The following is a 16,423-nucleotide window of genomic DNA, read 5'->3' as shown; positions in this document are numbered from 1 at the left end:
GTGTGTTTGTGTGTGGTGGTGGGGGGTTCTTTGTTTGATACCGCAAGAAAAATCGAATGGAATAATAATATGCCATTGATTTATGCGAAGTACGTTTGTCAATATATATGTTTAGAGGCAGCAGACTGTTGAATGAATCAAAGTGGGTAATGGCTGACAGTTTTTCTCAATCGTTTAAACACGTTTTCTGAAACTATAGCTCAATTTCTCAAAACTCGAAACACAAACCTGAGAAAGTTAATCAATTAAACACGGTGTGATCAATTCAAAACACTTCCATCAAAATGCTATTTACATACTATGTTTTGCCTTTATGAGGCCAAGTTACATATTCCAATGTAAAAAAATGTTTAGAAATAGCTTTTCTGCTTTTAAGTTGCAATTAGGTGGTACTGTAGTATAAAAACTGTTGCCATATTGTGATACAATACTGTGAATATATCATATACAGTTTTTCTCAATCGTTTAAACACGTATTCTAGAAACTATAGCTCAATTTCTCAAAACTCTAAACACAAACCTGAGAAGAGTTATTCAATTTGTCAAAACGACAGAAATTCTTCTCAAAAGGGATTTTTTTCCAACAAACAGTAACACAAGCTATCAAATGAATATCTCTTAGAGAGCATAAATTAAACACTGGTGTGATCAGTTCAAAATATTTCCATAAAATACTATTTAGGTGAGTGCTGCATGCAGCGCTCAAACTATTGTTCTTCTAAAGTTTTATTCTTTCTTTTCCTCTTTATTATTCTCTCCAAACTTTGGGACCTATCTCCTTCCTAAATTTTTCATCTAGAGACTCTATTCAAATTGTAAAATGTTCCTATTAGCTTAGAATTACGCACTTCTTTTCAAAATTTTAAAATATTTTATACTTTTTAAGATATTCTACTTTTAAAATACTATCTTTTTTTTTTTACAGTTTTTCTCGATTGTATACACAGAAAAAAATGGATCTATGCAAACAATTCCGAAAACTTGAAACTCATACATCAACTACAACTCCAGAATGCTAAACTCTAAGCACAATTCCACTGTTTTCACATTTTGCTAAACTCTAAGCACATGAGTATAACTCACTTCTAACCTGTTTCAAACTCAACTGGCATAACACTTCAATCATGTGTCAGAGCATAAAAGAGGACTTGGTGAACTCTACTGTGTTGTAGATATGGTCCTTTGGCCTGATCAGGATTCGAGGTGGGATACATACTGATTTACATGTAGATCTGTTTCCCCTCATTTATATTCTTATTTATTTTTTTGTTGGCCTACGAAAAGCTTTTTATGCAGTAAGTTCAGCTGAACATTTTACTGTATTGCAGTAAAAATATGTGTATTTGCTTTCTTAACTTTTGCACTTGTAATTGCACTGATTTCATCATTACATCAAGAGATGTAATGATATTTATTTGATAGCTGTGTTTACTCGTGTTTATTGTGTAGTTTTGACAAAATGATTACAGTAACTCTTCTCAGGTTTGTTTTTAGAGTTTTGAGAAATTGAGCTATAGTTTCAGAAAACGTCTTTGAACGATTTAGAAAAACTAAACATGGGACGTCTGGACTTCAACTGTTTAAGACGTAACTAAATCAATTTTCAAAATTAAACTTTCTTCAGAATCAGAACCAGTTTCAGTTTCAGTTTCATACCGGCTTCGTTTTCTGCTGTTTTCATTGATTTACGTTGACGCTGGTGCGTGAGGATGTTTCAGCAGTGTTGCCAGACTGGGCTTCTTTTCCTGCCGGATTGAGCTACTTTTGGAGGGACGTTCAGGCATTGTTGCCAGATTGGGCAACAATCTTTTACATTTCTGCATTTTTAGCAATGCTTTGCGCTTTTCATTCAGCTGTCACTTATTCGTTTCCAAATAATGACATTTTCTTACATGGTGTGCATGTTGACATTGTTTACTCCATGTTGTTTACAGACTTTTGAACTTTTGTTCAAATCCCTTCACTTGATTTACGTAAATCATTTAACGTTTCTTTATGTCTTAATCTATAAATCTAAAAAATATGTTCAACCGCACTTTTTACTACAGCACTCGCCGCATTTTCTGAAGGAAATGCATTTTCTAGATACATATGTTTTGGCTTTATGAGGCCATGTTACATATTCCAATGTACGAGATTGTTTAGAAATAGCTGTCTTTTTTAAAGTTGCAATTAGGTGGTACATATAGTATAAAGACTGTTGCCATATTGTAATACAATACTGTGAAAATATCATATAAATATTGCATTGACACAATCTTATCAGAATAGGATACAATGCATATTTCCCTATCTAATGAGCTCCAATGGGCTAAACTCACAATCCCAGCTTCCCAGAGTCATACTGTACGACTATAGTTGATGCTGCAACAGTGTTCTGACAATATAACAATGTTACCTATTTTGGTAAATTACAGTACCGTAATTGCACTTATAAGTAAAATGAAAATCACTATAGTAAGAAAATGTTTAGATTTTCTTTCGGGGGATGTAATGATAAAATAAGTACAAAAAGGTAACAAAGCAAATTTATATAATTTTTACTGTAATACAGTAAAATCTTCAGCTGAAATTAAGTAGGCCAAAAAATAATAATATAAATGAGGAGAAACAGATGTAAATCAGTATGCATCCCACCTCCAATCCTGATCAGGCCAAAGGACCATATCTACAACACAGTAGAGCTCACCGAGTTCTTTTTATGCTCTGACACATGATTGAAGTGTTTTTGACAGGTTGAGTTTGAACAGGTGAGAAGTGAGTTAGACTTATGGTAATTAGTTGTTGCGTTGTGAAGGCCAGTGTGATCCAGGTGAACCAAGTGTGCTAAATGATGAGATTTGTGCTTAGAGTTTAGCAAAACTGTGGAAACAATGGAATTGTGCTTAGAGTTTAGCAGTCTGGAGTCTTGTAGTTGATACAGGAGCTTCACATTTTCAGAATTGTGTGCATAGTTCAATTTTTGGTGTGTTTACAATCGAGAAAAACTGTAAGTGAAGTGGCCCAAGTAGAACAGCAGCAGGGAAGTCATATATTCATTAAAAACCAGACCATCCCTAAAAAACCTGTTCTTATTTATAATTATTTTGTTTTACCTTTCCAGAGCAGCAGTTCAAACAGATGGCAGTTGTCGCTTTGCTCTCTCACTGTGAGCAACGACACTGACTCCCCTCTTCCCACCTCTCTCTCTCCAAGGTGGCGTGAGGATGACCTATCCAGCTGCCTTCGTGCTAATTGCCCAGAGTGACCTGCTGGTGCGTAGCCCCCCTCAAGTACCAGGGGCGCCCGCCCTGCACCGGGAGCCCAGCCACTGCAGCGCGCCCCTCACGCCCCCCACCTCCCCCGAACAGCCCTGCTCAGGTACATTTACTCTAGGCAATGGGCTCAAACATAGTGCATGCAGAACACCTATGCTTGGTCATATTAAGAAAGAAGAAGAAATGTGATTCAAAACATGATTCAAAAAGGTATAAAGGACAAATGGCAGTTGCCCAGATAATAACAAATAATTAAAGAGATGTTGACCCTGGTGAACACTTATGCAATTTAGATTAAGCATACAGATAACTAATCGACAATCAATCGATCTGATCCTCCGTGAAACTGTGAGCGCATCGTCAAAACATTCATTCAACATCTAATTAAACTTTCCGAACGAGCGTGCAGACAATTAGGTCCAATAATAGAAAACAAATTAATTGTACAGTAGAATTAATAAGATAAATAAACCATTAAGTACATACAGACAATCGTACTAAACTAGTAGCAAAATATTTATCATAGCGATGGTATTGTCCCTCTCTCTATTTATATATATATATATATAAAAACATCTTTAATAGTCTATGATAGTTTATGCTAATATAACTAACCCTGGGGTTTGCCCACGGTCGTTTTGCATATATTACAATGTTTTAATGAGACAATTTCATCCACCTTCTCACGGAGGCCATTTTGTTTTTGTGTGTTATTTCAGCGGACAGCGGCTTTGTGACCACGGTCTCTAGTGTTACCCCTCAAGAAACTACCATTGGGATCACCAACCTGAGCCCAAAGCATTCTGGGAAAAGCTTAACTGACCATGTGGTTCATCAAGCGTGGAAGGGAGTGTTATCTCAACCAGCATCAGCAGAAGTAAGTGAACTGATGTAACAACTCTTCCTCTAGTCTAGTCTAACTAGTCCCCATGTCTTCAGTTCCCTCGTCCCGATCCACAGAACTGCCATCCGATGGTCCAGAATAGTCAGGGGTAAGGTTGTCCTGACCGCAAGCCATAAGGGTCTGGGTTTGAACCCCATTGTCCGTATCCTTGAGCAAGATACCTGACAACCAACAGACATTCATCAAAATAAGTAAAACCGGACTAGATCCACCCATTCATTTATTCAACCATTCACTCCTTCTTGTAGGTGGACTGAGAGCAGTGAACTGATGCCAATGGAAGAGGTGTTGAATGGGGTGACCACATGGGACTTCAACGACCTAGGAGCCAGGGCACCCTGCTCCTGTTACAGGTAGGAGTACTGAGGTCCTACATTAGGAACCTTCCCCAACTGGTCCTACATCATGAACCTACCCCTAGTTGCCTTGCATCATGAACCGAGCTAGAGTAGTCACATCATGATCCCACCTCAGTGGTCCTACATCATGAACCAACCCACGCCCAGTAGGTTTTTTTTTCATCATGATTGAAGAAGCTTCACATCACAACTTTTTATTGTCTACATCATGAACCAACCCACCCCCAGCAGTCCTACATCATGAACTCACCTACAGTAGGCCTACACCATGAACCCAACTGCAGTAGTCCTACATCATGAACCCACCTACAGTAGGCCTACATCATGAACCCACCCCCAGTAGTCCTACACCATGAACCCACCCCCAGTAGTCCTACACCATGAACCCACCCACAGTAGTCCTACATCATGAACCCACCCCCAGTAGTCCTACACCATGAACCCACCCCCAGTAGTGTTCCAGTAGTCCTAAAATGATATGTAACAGAAATAGTTGAATGGACAGTATTATACATAATCCAAAATGCTTCTTAAAATATTACAATGATATGAAGTACAAATATCTGAATGAACAGTTATATACGTAATAAAATATGCTACTTAAACCCCCATTTGGTGAAAAGACTAGACTGTTGGGTTCTCTGACCTCTCTGGTACTTCCACAACGAGACTCGTAGCGGGGGTTATCTCGGACATGGTTGAGAAGGAATTTGGGTAAAGGAACTTTGGCTTTGACTCCCATTGAAGTCCAGATTGACCCGCGACATGGAGGAGAAAAGGATTGTTGCCCGCGATTCCCTCCCGGCGGCCAGCGGCGGTGTTGCCCTCGCGGCGGTGCTATATAGAGTAGAAATAACTGAATGAATAGTATTACGCATAATTAAAAACACTATCCAAATATTTAAATGATATAGAGTAGACAAGGCGTATCATGCGAACATCACCGACCCAGCGCCCTGAGAGTTTTCCATTGCTTTCAGGTCCAAGCAGCAGGCCAAAGCCAACGCCGCCAACCAGTCCACTGCTAGCCTGTCGGCCGGGGCCAACTCTGTCCTCTCCTCCTGCTCCTCCTCCTCCTCCGGCTCTTCCTCCTCCTACCTCCTTTCCTCGGCCAAGCACGCCAAAGGCTCCGACAAGAGTGAGAAAGGGGAGAAGCCGTCCAAACGGCCCGTTGCTGCGCCCCCCTTCCACCACCGTGTGTGTGTTGCCGCAGATGCCAACTTCGATCCAGAGTCGTCCTCCGCTCCACCAATGGGGGGTCTGGCCTCCCTGGAGCAGCAGACCTGTCTGGAACCCCCCTCCGGGCCCGGCTGCAGGTTCACCAAGACCCTTTCGGACGTCGGGAGGGCCAATCCCAGGTCCCTGCTGCACTCCCCCAGTTCTCCGCTGCCCCCCACGCTCAGTCCACATCCCCGGGAGCAGGACCCCCGGGAGCAGGACCCCCGGGAGCAGGACCCCCGGGAGCAGGACCCCCGGAAGCAGGACCCACGGGAGCAGGACCCCCGGGAGCAGGACCCCCGGGACCCCCTGCTGGACCTCCCCATGGACCTGCCCCCCTGCCCGCATGGAGGAGTGGGGGGAGGAGGCTCCGGGCTGGGGGGGATGATGCCCAGTGAGACGGCCCTGTACGCAGCCCTGCTGGAGCCCAAGGACACTAGGGTGGGCTGGTGGAGAGGATACCGCATGCCCTCCAGCAACAAGGTCGACCCAAAGCCCCCCGATCTCCCCGTAGATCGCCTGGGGGAGATGAAGATGGAGACGGCCTCGGACGGGCTGGCGCTGAAACGGTGAGTGAGACGGGTTTGGCTTATGGTCAGGGTTTTTTGACCCCTAATCCTCGCGCCATCAGGGATGAGAGTCCAGTGGGGTTCAACTCCAAGCCAAAAGGTTGTGTTCACTTTCTAATATTAGGAATCTCTGAGCAATCTGCCTGAAGCTTGTTGGATGTGATTGATTTGATCATGTTGTGTGTACAGTGTGCACTAGAGCGTACATTTTGGAATACACATGGTTGCTCCATAATTACTCACTTCTTCCTCCTCCTCTTAGAACATTAAGCATGTATTCAGAGTGTTTATTAGGAGGAGCTCATTAATGAGTCGTACCTCTTGTGTTCTCCAGGTTGTATGTGCAGACCCAGAAGATCTTCAAGATCTCGGAGGAGCGGGTGAAGGAGCACGTCCAGACCTTCAGCCTGGTCCGGCCGGGGCCTGGGTCGGAGGGCCCCCGGGAGCCTGGGGAGGATCCATACGACTTCAAGGAGGACCTGGAGTACACCTTCTCCTCCTCCAAGAGACTCAGGGGCCAGGGAAGGGAACCAAGCAGGAGGGACAAGGTGGGTTAGATGTTAGGGTCAGGTCAATAAATATATATTCCAGTGGCAGCTGGTGGTTTTTAAAGTGAGGGAGGAAGGGCTGTGCGCTTGGTTGCCATTTGCCTGATTGCAATGTTAGGCTGAATCCGAATACTTAGTACATACTTTTTCTGTTCAGTGTATACTACTTGACCTTACTACACTTGACTGTGTAGTACGGTCTACAGCTATGCGTAGAACGCCTCAGAACGCTTCCGAACACCGCCAAAACTCCACCGGATGTTTGGAGATGACGTATCTCCCCTCAGATGCCGGCAAAAGTTACCTGTTTTCCGTCTTGTCATCGTTGCTATTGTGTCTCTATTTACTTAATTACTTACTTTACTTTTTTACTCTTTAATGTCTCTTTTTTTTCACCGCTTTCTACGACGTCTTTCTGGATGTGTCGGGTTAGCCATCTCTTCTTCGTTCGTTACCAGACTCCGGTTGCATTGTGGGATAGCGTAGTGAACTCCGTTGTTTACTGTGGCGGCAGTACGCATTCGGAAACAATTTCCGTACTACACAATGCGTACTGAGCATTTGAACGCGCTATATTTGTGGCGTACTACAAAATGCATACTATATAGCAGTCAAGTATGAGTATTCGGATTCAGCCAGGGTGTTTTGGTGAACTACAAAAAAACAGGGAGGGATAATTATGTGAATAAAATGTATACAAATCCACCAGTGGCAGCATTGCACTTTGAAAGCTGTTGGGCAGCATGTCTTGGACTACAAGGCCAGAAGGAAAGGATGCAAAGCCAATTATACAAATCAGGCCTACTCTTGATTTGTCAAACAAAATAAAAAAATCGTGTCCCAACATTGGGCCTATTTTTGCCCTCAATGACTGAAGCTATAGGTTGTAAATTGCCTATGTTTACTTTTAGCGACAATTGTTTTAAGAAAATGAAGACACAAGACCGAAAGTGATGCCATTAAAAATGCTTAAAATTGTTTGAGGCAAATGTGGATGTTAATGGATGTTTCAGAATGTTGGTCATGGTGTTGAGTCAATTAAGATTGAGGGACTTCATTTATAGATCAAGTCAATCCTCCTCGCTGTTTGTGTTGCAAAGATATCAGTGACCTGGTCATACCAAATGGGATATTTTTTTAGTGATTTCAGAATAACGGCGTGTGTAGCTCCACGTTTTCGCGACCCTTTCAGATGGCTTGGTAATCCAACGGAGGAGTGTCGAAAAATAGGTAGGCTCAGTGTGTTTATTTCGGGACCTTGCCCAACTTTTGGCGCTGGAAACGCCAATATAAGCGAACAGAGCCGCACTGTACTGCAACGAGCAGTAGCGCACCTCTCGGTGGAAATGAGGCATACGAACTGAGCGGGTTTGTTTGTTCTAGTAGCCTAGACTTGAGGGGATGAGCCCTCCCTCCAGGGTGCTTCACAGCCAGGGCTCCTTCTTATTGGTTCATAGTGCAGCCAGGGCTCCTGCTTATTGGTTCATAGCGCAGCCAGGACTCCTCCTTATTGGTTCATAGCGCAGCCAGGGCTCCAGCCTATTCGTGAATAGACGTTGGCGCAATTTAGATCCCTTATCTAGTCACACCCACTCAAAGGAGGAATTTCCTCCTCTCTCCCATTGAACCCCATGTTATTCAATGGGAGTCAATGGAGGTTCAGGGAGGAACGTCCTCCAGCAGTAATTGTCAATAGGCGATAAGGGGGTGCTCATGTCTATGAGGGGCCGTCTGGGACAGAATTCATACTTGGTCTTACACACACTATTATACTCTCTCACATACACTATTATACTCTCCCACATACACTATTATACTCTCTCACATACACTACTACTCTCTCTCACATACACTACTATACTCTCTTACATACACTACTATACTCTCTTACATACACTACTATACTCTCTTACATAAACTACTATACCCTCTCACATACACTACTATTCTCTCTCACATACACTACTATGCTCTCTCACATACACGACCATACACTCTCATACTTACATGTAAAAGGAGTTTAATAGTTTGAATGAAACGGAAGTGAGTTTGAATGAAACGGAAGTGAGTTTGAATGAAACGGTAGTGAGTTTGAAATGTTCAAAAGAGTCCGCAGAAATCGAATATCAATATTATTTTAGTGTAATTACATTGTGTATATGCACAAGCCATCTTATACAAAGCAGCCGAAAAATAGAAAACCGAAACGCTACTATGTTTTTTTTTCTGCGATTCAGGGTTTGAATTCTGCTATTGTCGTTTGAAAGGGTTTGAATTCTGATTCATTGAATCCGCTGTGTTTGCCAGGGTCTCACGGTGACATAGAGCCCTCCCACATGTCTGTAAGACCAATACTTCCTTGTTTACAAGCCTTACAAGCCAATGAGGCGATCACTATCAAAACGGTGCGTGTATACTTTGATTGACAGCTACACCAGCAGACAGCAAGGGTCGGGGACGGGCCTTAGATATCCTAATAGCCAATGAAAATACCTTTCTGACGATATCCAGCATGTCAAACAACGTCTCACGTTTGGTTGAGAGAACAAATGCGCAAGGGGTGTGCGTAAACTAGCAGGCTCTTCCCCAGAGTCGGAAGACCCTGAGACCCTGGCAAACACAGCGGATTCAATGAATCAGACGACAATAGCAGAATTCAAACCCTGAATCGCAGTTTTCTAAAAAAAAACATAGTAGCGTTTCGGTTTTCTAACCTGAATCTTTACAGAACCTATTATCTTTGGCTAACCTGAAACTTTACAGAACCACTACCCTTACCCTTACCTAACCTTTAACCTAACCCTTACCCTTACCCATAAGGCTCAGTTATGGTTTCACGTTGACGCAGCGCAATGACCCCGCAGACGCTTCGACGCAGTCGTGAACCTGTTTTGGCTCTGCGTCAGGTTTTAGTAAGCGGACCAATCACAGCCCTTGCTGCATGTCAGGCCCTTGCGATGGACGAATGGAGGGTCCGCAAATACGTAATGTGTCCGTAAACCCCCTTGCTTTACATCGACGTGGAACCATAATCAGCCCTTACTCTAACCCTTCCCCTTACTCTAACCCTATACCTTACCCCAACACTTACCCTTATCCCAACCCTCGCCCTCACCATAACCCTTACCCCAACCGTAACCCTTACCACAATCCTAACCCTTACCCCAACCGTAACCCTTACCCTAACCCTTACCCTTACTCTAAGCCTTTACCTTACCCCAACCCTAACGCTTACCCTATCCTAATGCTGTATTAGTGTTAGTATAATGCTTGTGTTATAAATGAAACCACTTGTAGGAAACTTGCCAGAGCCTTGAGATGATTCTGTTCTTGATCACATGACCAGGGTGAGGACATCACAACCAACAGCGCCCACCTGGACGTGAACGACGCCATGTCAATTTTCAGCTCTGCCCCCAAATCAGGTGAGAAAACCATTTACCCCGTTTACTAATGCCTCACGTCTTCATCAATAACAACTGCTTAAAGTATCGATCTTGAAGCTCCTCATCTAAATCAATGTACTGCCGAAATAATTTTTTTTCTGGTCCCAGCCACAGTTGAAACGGGCCAAGATGAAGGATCCGCCAAAACAAACCCTTCCCTGACCAGAGAGGGAGACCTGGCCGTCAACATCTCTGATCTGGATAACATCTTCGATGAGGATGACGAGGAACTAGGGGTAAGGATGCTAAACGTACATTTGTGCCTCTGGTATGGTGAAGAAATTTTGGTTACCATTACTGTATATCCAAGAATAACAACACTTATTGGGAATATCACACCCCCAATACATTTATCAAAATATGGAAGAAAAAAAAAAGACATTTGACATATCACTGAAGTTAATGATGATATAAGACATGACACAGATTTTCCTTTGCATGATGTGAAGACTGTGTCTTTTGATTGACTTCTTGTTATGAATGTATACCACTAACTGGGATGCATAGTGACCTTGATGACTTCACAATATACCATTGTATAACATTGAATTATCGGCGAGCATTAGGTCAATGAGCTTAAAATGCACGGACGTGCGTTGAGATTAATTGATTTGTACATCTTTTTTAGGGCAATTTTCCAAACCAGCACACGACCATAATCCCTCAATCAGCAGAGGATCGCCCTTCAGGGAAGGAGGGGAGAGTGGCCGTACCGTACCCCTCAAGTGAGTGCATCGCTTCAGCTGTGGCCACCCGCCCCTCCAATGTCACTGTATCATCCACCCCTCCAACGTAACTGGATTATCCATCCCTCCAACGTCACTGTATCATACACCCTCCAACATCACTGGATTATCCATCCCTCCAACGTCACTGTATCATACACCCTCCAACATCACTGGATTATCCATCCCTCCAACGTCACTGTATCATACACCCTCCAACATCACTGGATTATCCATCCCTCCAACGTCACTGTATCATACACCCTCCAATATCACTGGATTATCCATCCCTCCAACGTCACTGTATCATCCACTCCTCCAACATTACTGGATTATCCATCCCTCCAACGTCACTGTATCATACACCCTCCAACATCACTGTATCATCGACCTCTCAAACATTATTTTATCATCCACCCCTCCAACATCACTTTATCTTCCACCCTCCAACATCACTGTATCATCCACCCTCCAACATCACTGTATCATCCACCCTCCAACATCACTGTATCATCCACCCCTCCAACGTAACTGGATTATCCATCCCTCCAACGTCACTGTATCATACACCCTCCAACATCACTGGATTATCCATCCCTCCAACGTCACTGTATCATACACCCTCCAACATCACTGGATTATCCATCCCTCCAACGTCACTGTATCATACACCCTCCAACATCACTGGATTATCCATCCCTCCAACGTCACTGTATCATACACCCTCCAATATCAGTGGATTATCCATCCCTCCAACGTCACTGTATCATACACCCTCCAATATCACTGGATTATCCATCCCTCCAACGTCACTGTATCATCCACTCCTCCAACATTACTGGATTATCCATCCCTCCAACGTCACTGTATCATACACCCTCCAACATCACTGTATCATCGACCTCTCAAACATTATTTTATCATCCACCCCTCCAACATCACTTTATCTTCCACCCTCCAACATCACTGTATCATCCACCCTCCAACATCACTGTATCATCCACCCCTCCAACGTAACTGGATTATCCATCCCTCCAACGTCACTGTATCATACACCCTCCAACATCACTGGATTATCCATCCCTCCAACGTCACTGTATCATACACCCTCCAACATCACTGGATTATCCATCCCTCCAACGTCACTGTATCATACACCCTCCAACATCACTGGATTATCCATCCCTCCAACGTCACTGTATCATACACCCTCCAATATCACTGGATTATCCATCCCTCCAACGTCACTGTATCATCCACTCCTCCAACATTACTGGATTATCCATCCCTCCAACGTCACTGTATCATACACCCTCCAACATCACTGTATCATCGACCTCTCAAACATTATTTTATCATCCACCCCTCCAACATCACTTTATCTTCCACCCTCCAACATCACTGTATCATCCACCCTCCAACGTCACTGTATCATCCACCCTCCAACATCACTGTATCATCCACCCTCCAACATCACTGTATCATCCACCCCTCAAACAATACTGTATCATCCACCCCTACAACATCACTGTATCACTGAAATATATGCACTATTAGTTTAATCTAACTTTGACTAATCATTCTTATTTAAAGTGTTATAATCCGACGTTATGAATAAATATTGCACTTAAAATATCCCCCCCCCCCCCCCTGTCGACAATCAAGCATGTTTTTTTCTTCAATGAGAGCAAGGAAAAGTTTTACCTCTTCAGCGGTCCACACAAATCTATTATTCACATTGGCCATCTGTTCCATGGACGTATTTAAAGGATACATTGTACATATTTATAATTCGAAATTCGTCACAGCCTTTATACCACAGATACTCCAGGGTCTATAGCATCTAACCGCGTTTTCTGATTACAGTTTAATGTATTTTCCACAACGTACCAGCTCTCCTTTTGAAGGCTGAACAGACAATTTGACTGAAATTACTTAGTAGATGTCCATATATCAGGGATTAATGGACAGGATATAATTAAAGGATATGCAAACATAGACATACTATATCATATACATATGATATAGGATGTCTATAAATGTATATAAACTAGGGCTGTCAAGCGATTAAAATATTTAATCACGATTAATCGTATTAATGCCATAGTTAACTCACGATTAATCGTAAAAAAAAAATCTATGCTAAATATCCCTTGAATTCCTTGTCCCATTAATTTTTCTCATTTTAATGCTCTTATCAACATGGAGAAGTGCATCGGCTTGCCTTGTGCAAATGTTTTTTTATTGATAACAACATTGGCATATACTGATCAAAACAGGACGGTACAAAAAAAAAGCCTATGATGCAATTAAACGATGAACATACAAAGATATGGCTTGAACATAGCAGTCAGGCTACTGCTTCTTTGTTTTGAGCCCAAAAAAAAAAAAAGTATTTTTTTAAAAAAATAATAATTTGCGTTAATCACGCGTTAAAAAACAGGCTACTGCTACTGCTAAAATTTCTTTGCGTTAACACCGTTAATAACGCGTTTAACTGACAGCACTAATATATATATATATTGACGCTACAAGTTGATGTCGGCAGGGTTGCTATTGCCGGAAATCGGAAGGAAATTGTCAGTCCTGTATGTTCAATGTTCGCTACGTCACAGCTGTTTCGAAAAGTGTGTTTCCATCTCCCATTTTGCGCATTTACTCTCTTTGCATTTCTCAAAAACCACCTCAAGCCAGCGGATAAACTTTTTTGTGAATTAGAGGATTTTTATGCGAATTGTGGTGTTTCCATCATCGTTTACTGATTCGATACTTCAAAATTTGCATAAAATCAGGGGGATGGAAACGCAAATCATGTTATATGATCAGTGGCGGTGGGTCAATAGAGGGCGCTAGGGCGCCGCCCCTCCGTGAAATATTCACTTGAATAAATCTTTCAACCACTAATAAACTATTATCAATCCGAAATAAATCAACAAAAATACATATATTTTATCCTCGTTTAATTGTGTGATATACTTGTCACTGCCAGCAACCATTTAAATGCGTCTTAACGTCAATGATTTGGGCTAGGCTAGTTATTTGTAATTCAAAATAAAGCCCTCCTCCAAGTCAGGGGCGCCAGCCACGTTGAAGTCATGTAAGCTCGCTAACTGTTTGCTGTCTATCAAGCAGAGACAGCTTTTCATTGGCACAAGAAAATTCGCCCTCGGATCGCAACAGTGTGCGCCCCAGGCCAATCGTATCGCATTTCTTTTTTGTTATTATCACATGATTGGACAATTCAGCGAATCAATCAAATATGCTACCTCCCTCAGCAACATTCGCCCAACACAACTACATGTAGAGAAGAGATAGATCGCTAACTAGCAGAGAGTTGTAAGCACTTTCCACCCTTTTCAGTGGAGGAATGGGATCTCCCCAAGCAATTTTATACTTAAAAGGAGCAAGTATGTTGCATATTAATTTAGTTTCGGCCTGTAGCATATAAACAAAATGAAGCAACTGTCCCATATTTCTGACTGCATTTGAAGTAGACATTGAGACTGACAAAAAATGGACGCTATGGGACAGTGATCATGATTTGTCTCAATATCAGAGTAACAACAATGGGTCAAATAGCAATGGCTGTTGGAATGGCCATAAAGTAGGTCTGTATATGCAGTGTAAGCTTGTCCAGGCCCAAAGTCAGGATGTAGGCTATGAATCTGAATGAATAGTAGGTAAATAGGTAGTGGCAATCCCCAAAATGCACCAGAATACAGGAAATCAAATCTATTAAATTCAATTTTTTTTATGGGGGGGGGGAAACCCCAGACCCCCTGTCTATTACTGTGCCCACCAAAATTGTTGGTCACCAGCCGCCGGAGTATATTAGATAGGATGTCTATGTTTTTATATCCTTTAATTATACCGTGTCCATTAATCCCTGATATACGGACACCTACTAAGTAATTCCAATCAAATTGTCCGTTCAGCCTTCAAAACGAGAGCTGGTAAATTCTGGAAAAATGCATTAAACTGTAATCAGAAAACGCAGTCATATATAGACCCAATAGTATCTGTGGTGTAAAGGCTGGGGTGAATTTCAAATTATAAATATGTACACTTTATGTTGAAAGTATAGAACGTCGCGATTCCCATTGAAACGAATTGCGCGGTGAATTCAAAACGAGAGCTGGTAAATTGTGAAAAATTAATTAAACTGTAATCAGACAACGTGGTTATATGCTATAGACCCTAGAGCAGGCATCTCCAAACGGCGGACCGCAGTCCGGGTCCGGACCAAGTGACGGTCCTATCCGGACCCATGACCAATTTAAAATAAGAAAAAAAAAAGATGAATTATGATTTCACTATACAAAGCATGATTATGTTAGTAAAATCATTTCTCACTGAAATACAAATTGAAAGGCAGAATAGTCTGTAGTGCAGCATAAAAACAGCAAAAAGCAATGATCTTCACAGAGCGAAGATCATGCACTCACCGAACTCCCCCCCTCCCTCCGTCTGTCACGGCATGTGCGTAATAGCGTCACTCAGAAAATAGCCAATCAAATTTTTTGTTTACCGGAAGAGCGATTTGGAATGAGAAAATGGCTTGCTCGAAAATAAGGAAAGTTGACCCCGAAAACAGACATTTTAAAGATGAATGGACTGACCAATACTTGTTCATTCTCCTGCAAGGCAGTACAAAACCTTTGTTGTGTCTTTTATGTGTTGAAACCGTGGCGCTGATAAAAAGGGGGAATATTAAGGGGCATTACGAATCCAAACACAGATCCTTCGAGGAAAAGTATCCCCAGAAGTCATAAGTAAGAGCGTGGAAAATATCCGAGCTGAGAGCTCAGTATGAGTGGTCTACGCGTGTCTCCACACACTCATTTACAGGCCAGCAACGTGCATATGAATGCTCACTTAAGATTGCATGGATTTTGGGGCAACATAAAAAAAAATTCTGTGACACGACTGTTGTGAATGAGTGCTTGTACGCCGCTGCTGAGACGTTACTTGAAGGTAAACAAAGGAATGAATTGTGTGAAAAAATAAACCAAATCCCAATGTGAGCTGCAACGAGAACCAGAAAATCTGAAATGTTATCAGATGACGCACTGTCACAGCTTGATGCGGCTGTTCAGAGTGCCCCATCCTTAGCCATTGATGATTCTTCACATGTAACGGATAAGGCCCAGCTTTTGGTTTATGTGCGATTGTTTCATCAAGACAAGAAAGAGATCTGTGAGGACCTGTTGGGTCTAACACCACTTGAGACACTGTTTTGCCTATTTGAAATGAAGGCCTAATGCTCTTTTTGTGTTTATTTGAAATCTAGGTCTGGTGTACCTGTTTTGCTTACTTGAAATGTAGGCCTAATGCACTTTGTGTTTTTTGAAGTGTAGGCCTAGTGTTCCTGTTCTGCTTACTTCACATGTAGGCCTT

The 16,423-nt window shown here is 42.4% G+C and overlaps 1 protein-coding gene across 1 annotated transcript in view; it reads left to right on the top strand.

Moving 5' to 3' along the window:
• The window catches only part of LOC115541616 (mediator of RNA polymerase II transcription subunit 13-like), a 175,349-nt gene that overhangs the window by 132,540 nt on the left and 26,386 nt on the right, over positions 1–16,423 (top strand). The window contains exons 10-14 of the mRNA XM_030353442.1: positions 5,501–6,307; positions 6,642–6,855; positions 10,202–10,280; positions 10,416–10,537; positions 10,930–11,026. Of these exons, the coding sequence (XP_030209302.1) occupies positions 5,501–6,307; positions 6,642–6,855; positions 10,202–10,280; positions 10,416–10,537; positions 10,930–11,026 (1,319 nt within the window). The remainder of the gene's footprint in view (positions 1–5,500; positions 6,308–6,641; positions 6,856–10,201; positions 10,281–10,415; positions 10,538–10,929; positions 11,027–16,423) is intronic.

This window comes from Gadus morhua, chromosome 4 (genome assembly GCF_902167405.1).
Source record: "Gadus morhua chromosome 4, gadMor3.0, whole genome shotgun sequence".
NCBI lineage: Eukaryota > Metazoa > Chordata > Actinopteri > Gadiformes > Gadidae > Gadus > Gadus morhua.
This window is presented reverse-complemented; position numbering and strand designations above follow the sequence as displayed.